Raw genomic sequence first — 20157 nt, 5'->3', positions numbered from 1 at the left:
CGCCGTCGCCCCAGTCCTAGGCCTTCAGCTGGGTTTTATAAAACCTTTTCGCTTTAGGCCTCCGCCGCCGTGTGCAAAAAAAAAGTTCAATCAATCAATCAATTTCAACTTCTCGCAGGAAAAAAAAAGATCTCACAAAGTTGGAATTGATTGATTGAGCTTTTTAGTCCCACCCAGTCTGCCGTTACCACTGCAGCCACGCCCACCCAATTGGCCACACCCACCCAATCGGCCACACCCACCCAATTGGCCAATCCCACCCAGCACCCGGTGAGTGGGTTTTGAGTTGCAATTTGGGCACTGTCTCTAAAAGGTTCGCCATCACTGCCCTATATCTTCTTCTCTGCTTTTTACCTGAAAGAACAAATCTTTTTTTTCCCCAAAGTAATCAGGTAGTTGAGTTGCCTTAATTGTTATCAACACAACTTAATGGACTAGAACTTCTTCTGCTAATAAAAGGAAAGTGTTGCCACAGTTGGTCCTCTATCTGAGACTGTCAATGTTATCTTAAACCATTCATAAATGCTGCTCAATATCTAGGAGCAGACCAGATGGTGGGAATGGAAAACAGGAACTGGGGACTGGGGTTAATTTGTTCTAGGAATGGAGCTCCTCCATTCACAGAAATGAAATTAGTCTTTAAAGTCTATTTTATGTTTCTACTACTAATTTGGTTTTCAATATTGGCACTCTGAGGCACTTAATTTCTGCTGGGTTCATATGCATTGCATTATATTTTGATTGTATTTCAGATGAAACTTTTGGGAAGCTGAATCAGGAGACAGAAAATCCAGCCAAGGGTATCCTTTTCTCAGATTGGAGAGTTATATGCTATAATGTATGATGTTAGAAGTCACCTATATAAGAGAACATTAACATGCTAATGCAAGTTGAGTTTGGTATAATGGAATCCATACTTCACTGCAGATCTTTTATGATTTAGAGTATGTCAGTGCTATCTTTCAATAATCATCGACAAGCAAAATTTAGCAAAAGGGACAGGAATGACATTATTCTAATATGATTGAAAATGTTTAGCCTGTCCAGCACAACTCTCTTCTTAAGTTTTTTCCCTTATTTATGATATGGAATCATCAGCCTAGAATTTATACAGATATACAACTCAGCAGTATATGTCCAATGGAGAACATTTTTATAATCTACCAAGCTGTTAAAAAGCTTGGTAGATTAATGTTAAAAAATTCAATATATAACATTGTTGAATATTACTGTGCTGGTGATACATAGAGTTGGTTATTCAGCAAGTACATCATTTCACAGATTCCAAGTTATCCTGAATTGTCAACCTATGAGTATGCGGACTAACCAAAACTTTCCTCCACATTATATTATAGTTGTTGGTGTGATCTCTGGCATTATATTCTAGAGGAAGCACATCTGGATTAGAGAGGTACTGACAGGCATAATGTTGTCTGGCCACATGCATGTCAAAATACTGGCTCGCAGTGAACCTGAAAAGTTTCCCAGTTCTACATAATTTTCTTGTGGTGGTGAGGACATTTTTTTTAAAAAAAAAATGTTAGTCCTGCGCACTCCATTTATACCAAAATGTTATGGGCCATGACCCCTGTGGAACCCAGAGGCCATTTTTTTAATGGCTCCGGGCACTGCAGGGATCATGGCCCATAACATTTTGGTATAATTGGAGTGCACAGGACTGACATTTTTGGCTTATATTTGGGGATGAATTTGCTGGAGGCCCTATTCACAGTAATTCATGCCTTTTTCATCTTCATTTTGCTTTTTGTTGCCTTTGAAGAATATTTGGAAGCTGCAACTAGTCCAAATCTGACAGCATAGGCTGTCTATGCCCATGTAACACTACTGTTCAGTGAGCTGCATTGGGTATAAGTATAACTAAGTTTGTAGTCTTTGCTGGACTCTGCCTTCCCATTCACCTCACCTTTGGTTGATTTGCTGAAGTCTGCACCTACTCCTCCTTCAGCTTCTGTTGCCTGCTAAGCCACACTTTCTCCTGATGGCTGCTCTGTTCTCTGGGCTTCAAATTCTTCTTTGCTGTATTATGCAAGAAAAATCTTCCTTCAACACAATCTCAGCCATATGCTACCAGCATTTTCCTTTTGAAATTAGAAACCAGATGTGCTCCAGTATTCCTCATGGTGAGGAAACAAAGGGAAGGAAGAATTCATGCTGGCCACTGCAAGCCTTCCTTTCCACAGTATCTAATCCAAATATTACCTCTTAAAGCCTTTCAGATCAGCCAAAGCTTTAAAAATATTGGCTCTGGCCACTTTCTTTAGTTGGAATGCTCAGCATAACAGAGAACTCTTACCACCTTCCACTGAATATCAGGCCAAAGGCACTGGTTGCTATGTGCTCTTCTGCTATATTGGCTTCTATGGAAGACAAGTGTGTAAAATTGTATGTGTGGCTTCACTGCTGCTCAAGAGATGGCAGAGAGAATGGCCTTGCAAGACAAAAGGAAGAGCCATTATGAAGGTAGCAGTCAGATAAGAGGGGCTTGAGCCTGGGCCAAGAAAATAATGTGAGAAAATAATGCCCTCCCTCGTTCATACCTAGATAAAGGGAGTGAGGGAAGCATCTTCAGACTTGCAAGATTCTGTTACTATAGTTATTACCATTAAAGTAGTCTTGACCTATGTGGCATTGGTTTCTTAGTCTGGCCTACCTTGGACTGATATGTGAGTGCTTATAGTATTTATTTATTTATTTATTTATTAAATTTATATCCCGCCCTTCTCCTTGCGGACTCAGGGCGGCTAACAATTAGATAAAATACATAAATAACATTACAATTTAAAAATTAATTAAAAAGGAAATATTTAAATTTAATCTAATTATAATATAATTAAAACCCCTCTAAAAGTTTCCCCTAGGCCAGTCCCGCAAGCTGGAACAACCATGTCTAGTAGATGACATTGTTAAACCAGTACAGGTAGGGAGAGGGATTCGTGATTATTTCACATGCCTGAACAGAGAGCTGCAGAAGAAATGCTGTCTGAAGGGTGGGAGCAGACTTCTCCAGCACTGCATGTGGGGGAATGTAAGTGTTTGTCTTTTGGAAATGGTTGCATAGGCTTTTTTATACATCAGCAAATTTTGACGTTGTGGTTAGAGCTCTCAAACAGCAAAGCACAGAACAGGAAGTAAGATCAACCAATCAGCACACAGAGTGCGCATCTCCACACAACACATAGTTCTGTCGGAAGGTGTTTGCTCATCTGTAGCCCTCTGCAACCCGTTTACCCATCAACCTCTTTGTGGCATAGGTATGCGGCAACGGCTATGGGACATTACGGGACAACTCTAAATCAGCCTTTAGAGGCCTCTCTTTAGAACTATTCCAAAGTTCATAGTTCTAAATTCATAGACAATTACAAATTGTCTTCTTGGTCATGATTATCAGTAGAACCCACCCAGCTTGAAAAGAAGTACCAAAACCTTGAAAAAAATGTACTGAGTAAATAAGATGAAGAGAGATGACAAGTTTTGCTAACTTTTGCTACAGCACTACCAAAATCACAAGGGATCAGGGAGTGATAGCATACCTCTGTATTAGCAAAAATATGTTGTATTCTATTGCTTAAAGCTTTCTTCTTTATTTATCTGCAAGAGCTTCATTGTTAATTTTTCTTAAGAGATGTTTTTCATTCATAGTCTTTGTATATTATTCACTTTTAATTAGATCAGGAATTGGATATATTATTAATTTAAAAGAATTGTATGGCCTTTTTTTAAAAAAATGGCTAGATAATTGATCCTACACACTTTTTTTCCTGAAAATAACTGATCAAAATTAAAATAAGGCCAAGAAATTTGTTTTCTTAAATAGTTTAATAAGTCCACAGGAAATGAAAAGTAAACATTGTTCATTAAAGACCTGGCACTTTGCTTTTAATTCAACATAAATAAACAGTCTGCTTTGTTGTAGAGACGAGACACAGTAATATATTTCATAGCCAAACTTAGTATCTGTTTTCAGGGAAACAAAATGTATTTCAGCTTTATCGCATATGGCTTCCAGATGGCACATAATCAAATGTAAAACAAATACATAACTATAAAGCAGTTGAAAAAAATGGGAAAACTCAGTAAAGTCAAAGGGCTGGTGATGGTTAATTATTAAAAGCCTGTAAGAATTGTTATTGGTCATTTCAATCATGAGAGACAACAACAGAACCACACTGATGATGGTCTTCCACCATCTGAAGAGAGTCCCAAGCAATGAAGCTCTTTGTCCTTGCTGAAAGGATCTGTTTTTGGCAGCTATCTCCAAGAGGCTTCTCAACTGCTTCATATGCTAAAGGCAACCATGGTTGAGAAGGCAACCTCCCACCCTCAGTTCTGACACACTGAGAAAAAGAGCAGTCTAGTAAGGGAACAATAATATACAGGATGGAATTGAGCAAGACTGGGCTACGTGACACTCTTTGGCTACAGTTCTCAGGCACTTCCCTGGCACCAGTCACATTCTTCACCCATCTGACTGTAATTATTTAAAAAAAAGACTTAACTCTATGAGAAGCTGGTGTGTTGCAAAGCAAAGTGCCAGTTTCTAGCATGTATTTACCGCAGAGGTCCCCAACCTTTTGGGCACCAGGAACCGCATAGGTGGAGATTTTTCCACAGGTCGGAGGGGGCGTGGTTTTGTGTGCTGCCTGCCGTCAATCAGACACATGATATTGTCAAAGCAAGAATATTCAATATTAGCAGCGTTGACACCTGCATCCTGTGGATGGGGGCTTTGTTTGTGCAGACCGGTTGCTGGCCCAGTACTGGTTCACGGACCAGGGGTTGGGGAGCCCTGATTTACCAGATTGCTTTTGATGATCAAACAGACCTGAGACATTTATTTTTAAAAAAACAACAACAACCAACATCATCCAAAATAGCCAAATGGTAGCAGCCCAGTGTTTTGTTCAGGTAAGGACTCACTGAAAAATGGAAAGCATGGTAGATGCACCTTGGAGTGCCCTGTGGATGAAATCATCACACAGAAGAAATACAATTTTACGATACATTATAAAATAGTGCAGATAATGACGCACAGGTAGCCCTCAACGTACGAGCACAATTCAGCCCCAAATTTCCATTAATAAGCAAGACAGTTGCTAATTGAATTCTGCCCCATTTTATGAACTTTCTTGCCACAGTTGTTAACTGAATCGCTGCAGTTGTTAACCTACTAACATGGATATTAAAAGAAATCTGGTTTCCCCATTGCCTTTGCTTGCCGGATCACAAAAGATGGTCACACGAATCCAGGACACTGCAACCGTCATAAATATGTGCCTATGGCCAAGCATCTGAATTTTGACCACAGGACCACAGGAATGCTGCAACGGCCATGAGGAAAAACAGCCATAAGTCACTTCTTTCAGTGCTGTTGTAACTTCAAAGAGTCACTAAACGAATGGTTGTAAATCGAGGACCCCCTGTACCACATTATAACGTATTGTTATTTTGCCTGCTGAAAAATGAATGTTTTGTGACTGATCATAGCAGGTACACTTTTAACAACCAATAGTTCCCTCTTTATTGAAATACTCAACTATACAGCCTCACAATTTCAAATTATGTCCACTCTCAATATAAATATGATTCTCAAATCATATTCCTTAAAAGAGATTTGCATTCCATATTTCTTAATGAACTAGGAAAAGGCATCTTTTTCCTAGGACATTAGGCCATTTATATCTTGGCGTGTCCCTCTGCCTCAGCTGAATTTTGCTTCTAGAATAATTATCCCTAAAGAATGGTTTTAAAATGCCACAATGTAAGAGTTTGCTACCAAATTCTTTTATTTCAAAATTTACGTAGCTCAACTCCACCATTATTTCTATTAATCTCATGAAACGTAGAATGTACATCAAAACTAGTTTTTATAACAAAAAAATTCTGCAAAACATCAACTGTACGCACACCTTCCGTTGGGACACAGTCCTTGATCTGCACCAGATGGAGTTCAGCAAAATCACACATGCTGTAGAAATACCCAAAATTGGAAAAAAACCTCATCTGAAATGTGTGAAGAGACATCCATGAGAAACAATAAAACAAAATAAAGCAGCATCTTTAAAAAAAGAGAGTTAAAATTCAAAGCAGCAGGGCTGACATTTATGGCATTTGATATAGTACATTGCAGGAATATATTACATTAAGAGAACCAAAAAAGAACTCGTGTTGGAGAATGTAAATAAGCCATAATTTGATAGTTATTTTTCACATAGGTTCTTGATTTTATTAATAGGTCATAGTGATATCTTCTAAATATTAAAATTAATAAAAATAGTTGGCAAAAATTTTCTAAGGAAATGCCTCTATGAGTTGATATTGAAAACATAACCCTCAAGGAACGGTTTACACATTAAGTACAATATTTTAGCAAATTTGATAATTAAAATTAGCTGCAAAGTGACATTGAATAGGTCCAGAACTTAGCTGAAATTTTATAAGCAGTCAAAATCAAGTACACATATTAATAAATAGCCAGACTTTAATTCAAGCAAGGCCTTGATGTGAATGCTTAGCATAGCACAAGAGAGATAGCCCTGCTCATGTCATCATCTTGACTGCAAGGAAAATGAAATCAGAATGATGAACTTGCCTTTGGATTTTATTTTTCATTCCAAAAATTAAAAAAGAATTGTATATAAACATTATTTTGTTTTATATTCAAATAACGAGTGTTAATATGTATGCTAAATCTTCAAATAAATATAAATAGACCTTGATAATGCCATTCAACTTGCCATGGTTAAAAACTGCACCCTAGACTCAGCTCTGAAGCTTGAAGCAAACCCAACCTCCATCTTCCTACGTTGGCTTGGACTTACATTGAGCTGCTAAAGCCAAGGTCTCTTCATCCGATTGTGTGATTCTACATTCGGAACCACCAGTAGGTACATAGGCAAAATGGCTGTACCCCTTCTGCCTTTCACAGCCAAGATGAAAGTTTCCTTCCGTGCTGAAGGGGCACTTTTGAGTTCAACACATTTGTGGGGAATAGAGCCTGAGCACAACGCCTTCTTATTTAATGTCCAAGCTGTAGTCTTATCTGTTAACCCAAGGGCAGCTTCTACTTTCTCCCATTTCTTTGGAGCTGGAGGAAGAGAGAAAGAAGGCAGACGCACACCATTCCTCTATTCAAGAAAATAAGTATAGGATAAATGTCAGAGGCAGTGAGTATGATCCTCACCCATTATCCCAAATTCATTTTCAGAGATGAAGCAGCTATGGTTCCAGATTTAGAAGTCACCCCAAAAGGCAGAAAGTCAGAAGTAGCACTTTTGGGAAGATAATACCTTTAATTTTTTTTTTAAATTGTTATGACTTGGGGTTAGAAAGCCTTCATTATATAGCATGCAAAGGTGTATAAACCATGTTCAATACTGAATCACATGTTTGTTTGTCTGCACGTTTTATGTATATATGAACAGAAAAATATTTAGCATTAGTAGTCTCACCAGTATACGCTTGCAAATGAGTGATAGAAGCAGGATTTGTTATATAGTTTATAAAGCATGCATCACAGGACTGAATTTCTTTTAGTACACATAATTTGAGAAAGAAATCCAAAGTTGTGCCAGATGTTTTGTGTAATAAGATCCTAATTTTCTGCTCTCCCTTTCATATTTCTTATGCTCCCCCCCCCAACTGTTCTAGAGTTCTCCCAATACTCCAAAATACATTTGGAGGAGAGGGTGGGGGAAACAGAAAATTGGCCCTTTTCTATTTTTTCAGCAGTAAAAGTATTGGGGCTGTTGAATAATTAACAAAATTAATTAATGATTTCCAGGTCATACAATCTAAATCGATGATTAGGAGTGGACATTTTGTCAGCCATGTTGCTAACTTGTTTATGTTTGGCAAAATATCAGAACATAATTATAATCTCATGTGGCAAATCATTTTATTAAGAAATAGCAGAGATGAAAATATTCATGCTGGAATTAATTTCATTTGTCTGAATTTCTTTTAGCCTAGAAATTCTAATTGTTCAACAAATATAGAATCTTGTACTAAGAATATAGATGTCAAAGAATAAATAAATAAAGAGAAAGATAGTTGAAAAAAGCAATACTCTTGGAACAAATTCAATGTTTTCATTTTTTACATGCATAAAATATATCTGATTTTTTTTAACTGTATGAAAGAATAAACCATGGTCCAACTCAAGGGCTACAAAACATATCCAGAATAATGAGTCAATCATAGTCATAAGTGCTAAAATGGAGAAAAAGAATGAAAATTACCTAAATCAACTTTTTTCTAATTAAATAATTTGAATTAAATGGTGTCCTAGGAGCATCACTGAAGACAATAGTAATTGCAGTCCATTGTACAGAGAGACTATTAGTTAAGACAAGGTTGATCTAGTAAAACAGCAGCTGACATTCTGAATGTAATACAGCACTTTCTTGCCACTGAAATATACAGCTGTTAACAGGAAAAGTAGATTTATTGTGAAGCAACATTTATTGCTGGGAATGGAACATGACTCTAGATATGCTTCTAAAATTGCAGAGGTAAAACCATTTTGGAAATTTTTGTAACAAAATAGAATGTCTGAAATGTCTGCTACTTTCTTCTTCGCTTCCTCTTGGATACTGGTGAGCTTCTCCTAGAATGTTGTGATTTTTGCTTGGTTGTTTTCACACTTCTTTTTCTAAAAGAAAAGGAGACACGTGCCAGTTAAAAACCTGACATAGTTGGGAGCAACTGAAGAAACTGCATATGAATCACAAGCGTAGCATATTCTGCACCATAATCAAAGGGTCCTCAGCCTCTCCTCTGCATCTTTAGCTCATATTTAACTATCTCTGGAAGTAGGACATATGAAAGGAGCAAGGGTCTTCTGGATGACATCAAGACTAGTTCCAGATGGGGCTGATGGGGGGGGGGTAGAGACTAATTTTTAGGCTTTATGAGGGTTGATGCTCTCTTTAACAGGAGATTTAAGTGAAGCCACTGGAGAAAGATCACTTAGCAACATAGATAAGTTAACTACAGATCTTAACCCCTGCTTTGCCCAAGTAACATAGTCTAGGTCAGTGATGGCAAACCTTTTAGAGACCAAGTGCCCAAACTGCAACCCAAAACCCACTTATGCATCGCCGGGTGGGTGTGGCCCATTGGGTGGGTGTGGCTGCAGTGGTAATGGCAGACTGGGTGGGACTAAAAAGTTCAATCAATCAATTCCAACTTTGCAAGATCTTTTTTTCCCCCGTGAGAAGTTGAAATTGACTGATTGATTGAACCTTTTTTTTTTTTTTGCACACGGTGGAGGCCTAAAGCGAAAAGGTTTTATAAAACCCAGTTGAAGGCCTAGGACTGAGGTGACGGCGCCCGTGCCCACAGAGAAGGCTCTGAGTGCCGCCTCTGGCACCCGTGCCATAGGTTTGCCACCACTGGTCTAGGTTGTCTCAGAATTTGGAGGCTGTAGTAATCTGGATGGAACAGGCCACAGAAACAAGCACAGGCTCATCTTAGCAACACTGAATGACTGTGAGCATTATAGGCAACCTGATCCTGCAGTTCTTCCATCTTTAGTTCTGGATAGGGCTGTGCCATCTCACACAAACTGGTGTGCAGTTTAGGGGTCCTCTTTGACTTCTCTCTGCAAATGGCAGCAATGGGTAGCAAAGCTTTTGGACAAATCTTATACATCAAGATAGGTGCATTTGCTGATAATCACTCACACCTTTGTGACCTTGTTTGGTTACTGCAATACATTCTAACATGGAACTGTTCTTCAAAACCATTGGAAGCTGTAGCTGGTTCAGAATGTAGCAATGCAGGTAATTATGGGTACGCCTCAAGATGCCAATATAACAATGCTAATGCACAAGCTGCACTGGTTACCAATGGTTTTTGGTTGCAGTTTAAGGTCCTGGTTATCATCTATAAAACCCTTCAGGGTTGAGCCAGGATATTTGAAGGACTATCCAATTATCTCTGTCCATTTAATCAGAACTGACAGAATTGCTATGCTCCAGGTCCTATCTATTAAACAGTGCTATGTTATGGAACTCCTTTTCTGTTGCTATGCTTTCTGAAACTCAAATGACCCAGACCTTGCTGGCCTTTAGAGAGAGGCTGAAGATGCTCTTTCGTTGAGCACTGGGTCAGGATGCTCTGTAAGTCATCATTAAGTATTAGCTGTGTTGTGTGAGCTAAGTGTTTGCGGTATTATATGCATTGATTTGTGACTCTTTCCCCCGTAGCGGACATATTTTTGATGGTTTTTTTTTAGCTTGCTAGCTGCCCAGAGTTGCTTAGCAAAGAAGTGACTATATAAATTGAAAAGGTAAATGAAAAAATAAATACCGGTAAATATGACCACTTAAGATATTTATTAGAAGACTCAAGCTAATTTATCTCAGTTACCTGAGATTTAGCTAAAGCATTTTTTTAAATAGTCAGGAAAAGAAGTTCTTATTTTATGAGTTTGAGGGTTAAATCCCCAGAAAGAATTAGTGCTTAGGGTTTTTAACAATATTTCTAAGCCTTAATAATAGAGAGGGGAAATTACATGAACATGTTGATTGCAAATATAATATAATGATGTTTGACACTTATGATGAATAATATGACCAAGCTAATACCCCTCCCTCTTCAACAAAAGACTGGGGTTTTGAAATCTCAATCATCAAAAGGAGATTTGAACAAAATGTTCTTGTGGGAGGAAAACTTATGTTCTTACCACTACAACGTGAATATATAAATAGTGTGAGCATGTTATTATCTGGCGCAGATTATTTAGAAGAGATCAAAAGTATAGTATAATTTGCTTTTAAAACTTTGAACAATTAAGAAAATAGCAGAACATTACAAAAATGCAAATGATAACCAAGAAACTAAAGATTAAAGATGGATAAGCACAAATACTTGGCTTACACTAATTTAAAAAGATATCTTCCTCTATTGAGAGCTGCCCCAGGGTTGGTTAGAAGATGAGCTTAAATGATGAACATTCATTGAAATGTTATAAATGAATAAATGCCTTCTTTGTCAGAAAAAGTAAATGCATGTTCTTGCATAGTAAATTTAAAAAAATGGATTTGCAAATGTAAAGCGCAATAACAGAATAAAGCTAATGAGAGTGGTTGACAAATAATCAAGAGAATATAAGTGAATGTCAAGGAAAAACGTCAAAGCGTCAGGTTTAAATGGTTAAACGCAACATAATCTATGTAAGTCTAATATTTTTTCAGATAGATTTCATTTGTTTACTTTACATGCAAAACATTGTGGTTCTAAATAGTATGGAGCATTTTCAGCTATATGAGTCAGGATACTTTATCAATTTATTAAATTTCTAGAGACCAGAGTCATATGACTCTCAGTGCATAAAGAACAAAGAACAATGAAAGCCTTGTTTCTCGTAAAAGTCTGTTAGCCAATGGTGAACCATCTAAAGCAGTGGTTCTCAACCTGTGTTCCACAAGCCCCTGTGTTCCACAAAGGCTTGAGGCAGTCTAATGCGCTAAATCTTGAGTTAAGTCTTGTGAGTCCATGCCATGGTCTGTGTCCACAAAAGGTATTTAAAGGGGGTCGGGATGAAGAAAAGGAATTACAGTTTATTGATCTGAAAGGAGAAAGAGGTTACAAACAGCAGATGTGAGGAGAAGACTGGTGAGAGTCAAGATAAAGCATTACTCCTAGGCTCCTAAATTAATCTGTTTAAGCCATATTTCATTCTGTAAGATTTTATGACTATCAAATTACAGTACATGAAATGCTTTTAGGTTGGGCAGATTCTAAAGCCAGTTAAGTGAATTTACAATTTCATAGTATATGGCAGAGAGAATGGTATGCAAAGAACCTTAGATTTATCACTTGATAATCCCAGAGTTTATATCAATTGATGCTATTGTAATTCTCCCATTTGATTTTTAGGCAATCCTGACAATCCAAATTTCAGCAATACTTATCATTTATTATTATTTTATAAGAACAATTATGTATGAAATCATTGTTATATTTTCATATTATTTCTATATAGTATTGGAAATTGAAGATGAGAAAGAGACAAGAATATTTTTTTAAAAAAATAAAGATACTCATTTGGATTGGAAGGAAAATTTATGTGAACACAAACTGGGCAACTTAGGAACATGCTAGCTTCTCTAAGCTAATGCCCCTTCTGATTTCTGAAAACTACAACTTCCTGCATTGCTATGTATAACACAACACATTTGGATAGACCAAATTAGAATTTGCTAAAGCCAGATGCCTATATGCAAAATGTGATGCTTATTCTTGAAAAATACTTTAGTGAGCTGATTATATTAAATTTTGAAACTTGCAAGCCTTTAAGTTTCCAGGAAGCTCATATCATGATATTGTACATCATCTCAGATCAATTAAGATTATATTGCTGTTCTACATAACCATGATGGACAGAGCACACAAGAGCACTAACTATGTACACTCCCAGAAAGATGCTTTCCTAGTATTGTCTAATTGGTTGATGATCTCTGGAGGGCTCGAGATAGAGGCTGCTCCTCTATCCTGGTCCTGTTAGATCTCTCAGCGGCTTTCGATACCATCGACCATGGTATCTTGTTGCACCGGTTAGAGGGTTTGGGTTTGGAGGGCACCGTCTTACGGTGGTTCTCCTCCAACCTCTCGGACCGGTCGCAATTTGTGTTGGCAGGGGGGCAGAGGTCGACCTCGAGGTGCCTCACTTGTGGGGTACCACAGGGGTCGGTCCTCTCGCCTCTCCTGTTCAACATTTATATGAAGCCACTGGGTGAGATCATCCGTGGTTTCGGGGTGGAGTTTCATCAGTACGCAGATGACACCCAGCTGTACATCTCCACNCAGCTAGTTCAGAATGCGGCCGCGCGGGGGATCCTGGGGGCCTCTAGATACTCCCATGTAACACCTCTCCTGCGCGAGCTGCACTGGCTGCCTGTGGCCTTCCGGGTGCACTTCAAGGTGTTAGTAACAACCTTTAAAGCGCTCCGTGGCAATGGACCTAGGTATTTGCAAGACCGCCTCCTACCAAACACCTCCCTTCAACCAGTTCGCTCCCACAGAGAGGGCCTCCTTAGGGTGCTGTCGGCCAGACAATGCCGGCTGGTGACCCCCAGGGGGAGAGCCTTCTCTGTGGTAGCTCCTGCCCTCTGGAATGACCTACTCCCCGACCTACGTACAGTTGCGGACCTGCGCCTTTTTCACCGAGCCCTGAAGGCTCATCTATTCTGTGCGGCCGGCCTGGCGTAGTTTGATTATGTTTTAGTGGGGGTTTTGTATGGGGTATTTTTAGAGCAGGCCTGTTATTTAATTTGATTTTAGACAGAAATTTGTGTATATTTATCGTGGTTTTTATTATCGCTTGTTCACCGCCCTGAGTCCCGTAAGGGAGATAGGGCGGTATATAAATTCAAATAATAATAATAATAATAATAATAATAATAATAATAATAATAATAATAATAATAATAATAATAATAATAATAATAATAATAATAATAATTCCTAGTACAAGTTGTCTCATCAACCACACAATATTAATTAAAAAAGACAACTAATATTAGATAAAAACCCCAGAACTTCTTTTTTGTAAAAGTCTCAACACTCAATTTCTCTGAGACACAATTTAAAAATGAATCAGTTTATTCTTTATGTTGTTTATTAAATGAGGATAGGCATGGTGTTGCTTGCACTGAAGTATACCTTGGATAATCATTATTTGGAACTATAAACTTTAATAAGAAACCAATGTGTGCACCAAAACTATGCTACTTAAATTATCCAAATCAGTAAGCATGTTTTATTTGTCAAATTCTAAAATATCCAAAAGTAAATCTGGCAATTCCTTCTTGTTAAGTCTCTTTATTTTTATTAGAGAAATGCAAAATTCAATGTTTTCTTTTCTAGTTAGAGCAGGTTTATTATAGTGAATTTTCTTCTTGTGTTTTTTTTTCTGAGACAAAAAGTGTCCAAAAGTAATGAGATTCATCTGCTTCTCTTTTCCCAAAGCCTCCAAAGGATTTTCCCCCCTGCTCTTTAGTTTACTGATGCAGAGATATCTGGTAGGCAAACTACTTAACTTTTAAGTCTGTAAGATGTTTATTTTCAGCAAAAGAGATGGAAAAGCAAGAATGTATAAAATCCATTATTTCCTCTTGTGCTATTCTGTTACTTATAACACTGAATGGATGGCTGCCAACACAAATACCTATTTTGATGGCCTGGCACATAGAACTTACTTACTCTTTTACCAATACATATAATGTATTCAAATATTTTATTTTTTATTGCATCCAGTTCTGATTCTTCAACACAATTGAAAATAATAATGAAAATACATTTAACTTTAGAAGGAGAAACAGAAACAATGTTACTATCCAGTCCAAAAGCATGCTGAAACAACGCCATCTTGTCTTTCTGTATAATGCATACATGCTTATCGATCACACTATTCCACTTCAAAGATAAGAAATGATAAAAAATGCAAGGTACAGAATAGGAATAAGATATCGCAAACAAAATGAAGTATATAATACCATCACTCACTATGCAACTTCATACCAACATAGGAGGCCATGCTCACTTTCATCAAGTCCCTTCACTGCTTCCTATACTGCCTTTAAACTTCTTCCCTCTCTTTTTTTAGAACCTTGCCAAATTAATTCATCCATGATTCCCTTGAACTTTTCCTTTCTCTCAACCCATTCACTCTCTCTTCAAATACTATTTTCCCAGTTTGATCTTAATTTATTCTGTTTATGTCAAAACTAGAGGTTATCCTCATTTGTGACAGCTTGCATTTAACAACCAATTCTTGCATTTATGGTCAGTTCCAATTGTGGTTGCTAAACAAGGGCAACCTGTGTCTCAATGTGCTGTACTTCCTTCATCATCATCATCATTCATTTTTGTATTCAGTCCACATTCATTCAGCACTTATTCATTCCTGTCCCTCTTCTCTTGTTTTACCACACGCAGATCTAAGTACTACGTTCCAACTGCATTCAACTTTTATATCTAACTCACTTCCACCACTTCATAGTAAGAATAGTACATGTTTTGCTGAGTTTTGGCCAATATCTCGCAAATGCAATGAAAACTGTACTTTATCCCAAGTAAACTCATGCTATACTTTGCAGAGTAGAGTAGGATCTCTACTCTTTGTCTACGTACTGTATACTCAATGTACAAATAATGTACTGATGTACATTCAGGATGGGTATCTAAAAAGAGGGAAAGAATCAACCTTATATTTCATATGGTGGGATGCACCCATAAAATTTTTAGTAAGATAATTGAGCAGACCTTAGTTAAAATCCACTAGCATAACAATAATTAAGACTCTACAAATTATTCATTCTTAATACACTTTCTACTGTGCCCTGGCTCATAAATATGCTCAGATCAAGAACACCAAAACTAACGAAATAAATGTTGGATTTCCGCTACTGCCATGCTAAAATTCATATTTAAATATCTCTTCCAGTGATCTATCCTGATTACATTTTCATCATCTTCCCCTACTTTTCCATGATAGGAAGTAGAACCAAGAACTTGAATTTTTTAAAATGTTTTTTAACTACATGTTAGATTTGATAGAAAAAGCATGTAAACAATAAACTGATAATTATGTGGTAAACAAGTATGAGTACAGAAAGCAAATTTCACATCTGTATAAAGTAATAACAACAGTTAGCCAAATAGTATTAAAAATAGACAGAAAATTGAATCATTATTAGTATTATTGTAGACAGCCACCTGTACTTAAATTTATGTCTTAGCAGCAAAGACAGTCTTGGTTAAAAGGAGTATTTCTATATTCCATAACTGCATGTTCATGACATAAGCAAATAACTGTTTACAAATTTATCAGAGAACAAAAATGAAAATAGAAGCAAAAGTCAACTTAGCAGCAAAGGCAATCTTGATTAAAAGGTGTTATTCCATTAAGAATCATCATTATAATGACCAAAGGATTTTATATCACGGATGTAATAAGATGATTCCCAACATAATTAATCTGTGAGCTATAAATTCTATGACATTCATAGCAAATGAATCTCATAATTGAACTCTACAGCTGCCAATGTAATGTACAGCTACCATGAATTACAAGTTCAAGTATCTTTAAAAAAATCTATTAAGAAGCCATTCATGTAATATCTATTACAATGATGTCAATGGACCTATAGTTTGCAAACAAAAGTTGAAGATAAAACATAAATCAGTCATCGGTCATTTTAGATAAAAGTATCTAAAATGAGTTTGGTCTACAGATTTAAAAGTCAAGAAATACCATATTTTCACATATAAAATTATAATTTCCAAGCGTACACATGTTTTGCCACAACCGCTGAGGAATAAGAATCTCTTTTAGATCCTTGATTACTACAATTCCTCCTACATAATAATTTAAGAATGCAAAATATTATTTGGAAGAGAATGGAATTAAGAACAAACTGTCAGAACAATGTGCATGTACTGAAATACAGCATAGACCAAAATTGGCAATAAGAAAATACAGTCTGGCTGCCAACATCAGACGGGTATACTGCTCAAAGGAAATAACACAGAAGGATCACGTACCATTGTTTCAGTAAGCCAGTTCACACACACACACACACACACACACAGAAATCAGAGAAAAATTGTGATGTCTACTTTGGGTCTAGAAAATGATGACATCTATATTCTGTTGAATGGAGCAGGAGCAATGCCAAGAATATTTTCAGGAGGGAGACATTATCAGAGGGGTAGGATCACACATCAGAGTAAATAAATATCATTAAAAATGGCCAAATTTTAATCTGAGAGTACAGAAATCTGGCAAAATTTTAATATTAAATAGTTCTATTATGAAACAAGTGCTTCCATCTAGACTTTTCCAAAGCATCATTTGTAGAAATATATCAAACACACATTATCTTAACCTACCACTGTTTGGTGGGGTAAATGAAGTGGAATATTGTTAAGAGCAAAGAAAGTCAAAAAGCAGGCATTGAATTCTAGAGTTTTAAAACTGTAACATTTACATTTCATGAGGAAATGCTCTTCTGCAAATAATAGATTGGTCTAGAGATGGGACATAGAATTTTCATTTGGCAAAAATATAGCTTTCTCTGTTCCTACCAAAATTTGCTCCTAGGAAAACAGAGATTTTGGGTGGAACATGGGGCTTTGCTATGGCCTGGAGCAATCTAGAGAAATTGTTGGTGAGTGTAAGCAGAACTGCCTTTTCATATCACAAGGGATCTTGGACCCTAATAAAAGTTACTTTTAAAAGAGCACTATATTTAAAAAGAAAACAAGCCAGGGGAAAAAGCGAAGGGTACATGGTGAACTTTTAAAAAGAAAGGAGAATATTTACATGCTCCAGATCTTCAGCACATTTCAACGGGCAATTTCCATTTTGCCATCATATAACTAGCATTTCATTGAAAGCTCTTCTTTGTAACAATACATGAGAAAGGACTCTTCTCAAAATTCAGTTTTTGTATGCATCTTTGTTTGTTCTAAAGTTCTGCAGAAATAAATCCATCTTTGTTCTAAGAGTCTATGCAAATAAATAATTAAGCTACTCCATTTAATATGTTGGTATCTACTGTACTTTTCAAATTACCAATCCATTCCAGCTTTTGCTTCTTACATAAGATGCCATTGGAGCCAAATATCTGGCATTTAGATTTTTTTTTACCAAAAGGAAGAAAATATCTAATGCAATATATTAGAAGCTACAAAATAAAAGTATAAATAAATTATAAAGGTAATTGGTCCTGAATCTAAATATAAGATTTTGAATTCTGCTTAGCATGAAATGTACATTCAACTTAAAATAAACCTCACTGAAATAATTTCAGTGGCGTGACTTTCATAAAAAAAAAATCCCTGAACAATGGAGGGGAATTATCAATTAGAAGTATAAGGGAATAATACCATGAAATAACTACAAAATGATGGGCTATCAATTTATGAACATCATGAATGAGAAAAATATGCATTACATATAGCACAATAAATATAAATTTACCTGGTGTTAATTACTTTCAAAAAAATGGAAATTTGATTTTTTTTCCCAGCCTGTACTCACTTTTCTTCTTGCAGTATTTTTCCATGGACATTTAACAAAAAAAATAAAAACTCTTATCTAACACAGGGATTCTCAAATTGTAGGTAGGTATCTATCAGCACATTTGAGGAGGGTTGGAAATTCTGGGGCAGTTTACATAACTAATGGCTTGCTTTAGTTGGAAACGTGCCTGCCCAGGCAGAATAAGAATGTGGCCTATCAGTTCTACAGCCTATCTTGCAGACCTCCACGCATTCACAGTATGCATTCCCATCACTGGATTCCCTTAAGATAGGGGTTATCATAAAGCACCATAAACCTGGGACCTAGGGAAACTGAAACTTAATTACTGAAGGTATATGTAGGATGTTTATTTCTTGCCCCATTGAAGTCATTAGGTTTGTTCACGAGGAGAGGGGGAAGGTTCCTTTTTCATTTGGGGGGGGGGGCAATCATAGCATCCTAAAGTTTAAGAACTCCAGATTTGTTTAGGCTTACTGATTCATCTTGTTGTGGTCAAAAGGGTGTCTGAAATGCCAGAACCATAATAAATGCAGCTTGCAGGTGTAGGTGGTGTTTGTGTGCCTTTTACTGCCACAACCTGAAAGACTGATAGAGTATAGCTTTATAGAATTTACATCTTACCATACAAATCACTGGATAATCCTTCTCTTGAAGTGCTGATAATGTTATGGATACTCCCTACAAAAAGATTCCAATCAGTTAAGAAATTAACACAATAAATCAATAACTATTTTCAGTGGAAAATTTAGCAATTGAAAAATGATACATTGTATGGATGGGAAAGTGACATTATTCAGATGAAAAAATTCAAATTTTCTATTTTTGGCAATCAAATTTTTGCTGCCCAATGGAAATACATAAATAATGCTGTGTCAGTAGATATATGTTAGGAAATATGGCCTTGTTTGATAAATCAATTGCCCAATGTTGCAAAGTAGCAAACCAGTATTCTATGAGGGATGGTAGGGCAATATGTCTATAGTAAATTTAATAAAATAAAATAAAAAAACAAAAACATGTAAGAGGATGGATCTCTGTTTTTCTTAAAATACTTTTTTCCTTTAAAAACCGCTTTGATGTTTTCCCATTGGATTTATACATGGTCTTGCTTGACCTTTTATTTGCAAAACATGGTAAACATGACTTTTTCGTTGGTTGACAGAAATAATAATGGATATGATATTGTAGAGGCTAGTGTGCAGTAGCTTCAAAGTCATGACTGTCTCTCCAAATAGGAGAAAAAATATGCTAACTATTCTTTCAAAAAATGTCTCCTTTACAGGAAAAATAGTAACTCCACTTCTTTTCAGATGAACATAATGCATGACCTAAAACCTCTATTTTTAGTTTTTTTCAGAGCTGCCTATAAGATTTCCTTAGAGAAAATACATGATTAGAACTGCATTTCAAGTAAAATTGCACCTTCTTCATTTTCCAGATAGTTCTGTTCTCCCATATTTGTTCCATCCTAGTTTTAAAGGACAGTAATTTCTTACTTTGCATTTTTAGTATTGTATTAAACATTTGTTCATTAGATCTAGTAATCAAATCTACAGTATATGTGGATTATTCCAGCAGCAAGATCTAGCTAAACAAAAAGCTTCAGTCTTCTAACTTCTGATGATGCCAATAGTCAAGATGGTAAGTGGCCTTTGGATTTGATGACATAATTTTTGCCAGTCATGGGGAAATATATCATAATATTTCAATAAGCAAGCCAATGCATTCAATGTGCTGTTTTCACTTGGAAATACCACTCCAGAAAACCTGTTGTGCACAAAATCAAAACTGCAATAAGAGCCAAAACTTCAGTTTCTGTTTCCGAGAAGCAACTTTCAACATTGTCAGCCACGAATCACAGGGTTATTTTTTTACGAATTCTTGATTTGAATTTAAGTATTTATACACATACATTGCCACTAATACCTAAATCCTTCTTTAAGAATAAACTTACATAAAACATCACGGAGAAGAAAAATAAACAAAATCACTAAAACAACATTAAATCAGCTTTTACCAACTTAGACCCCTCCAGATTGTCAGTTATGAGAGAAGTTAGTCCAGAATTAAATTTGGAAAGG

The 20157-nt window shown here is 36.4% G+C and overlaps 1 protein-coding gene across 1 annotated transcript in view; it reads right to left on the bottom strand.

The window, feature by feature from the left end:
• Positions 1 to 7859: 7859 nt before the first annotated feature.
• The window catches only part of RAD18 (RAD18 E3 ubiquitin protein ligase), a 114173-nt gene continuing 101875 nt past the window's right edge, over positions 7860 to 20157 (bottom strand). The window contains exons 13-14 of the mRNA XM_015830774.1: positions 18698 to 18754; positions 7860 to 8671 (exon numbers count right to left, since the gene is read on the bottom strand). Coding sequence (XP_015686260.1) covers positions 18742 to 18754 — 13 coding nt within the window. The 3' untranslated portion in view covers positions 7860 to 8671; positions 18698 to 18741. The remainder of the gene's footprint in view (positions 8672 to 18697; positions 18755 to 20157) is intronic.

Source organism: Protobothrops mucrosquamatus, unplaced genomic scaffold (assembly GCF_001527695.2).
Source record: "Protobothrops mucrosquamatus isolate PMUCROS unplaced genomic scaffold, P.Mucros_1.0 scaffold_249, whole genome shotgun sequence".
NCBI lineage: Eukaryota > Metazoa > Chordata > Lepidosauria > Squamata > Viperidae > Protobothrops > Protobothrops mucrosquamatus.
Note: the sequence above shows the minus strand (reverse complement) of the source record. Positions and strands in the feature narration are given on the sequence as shown.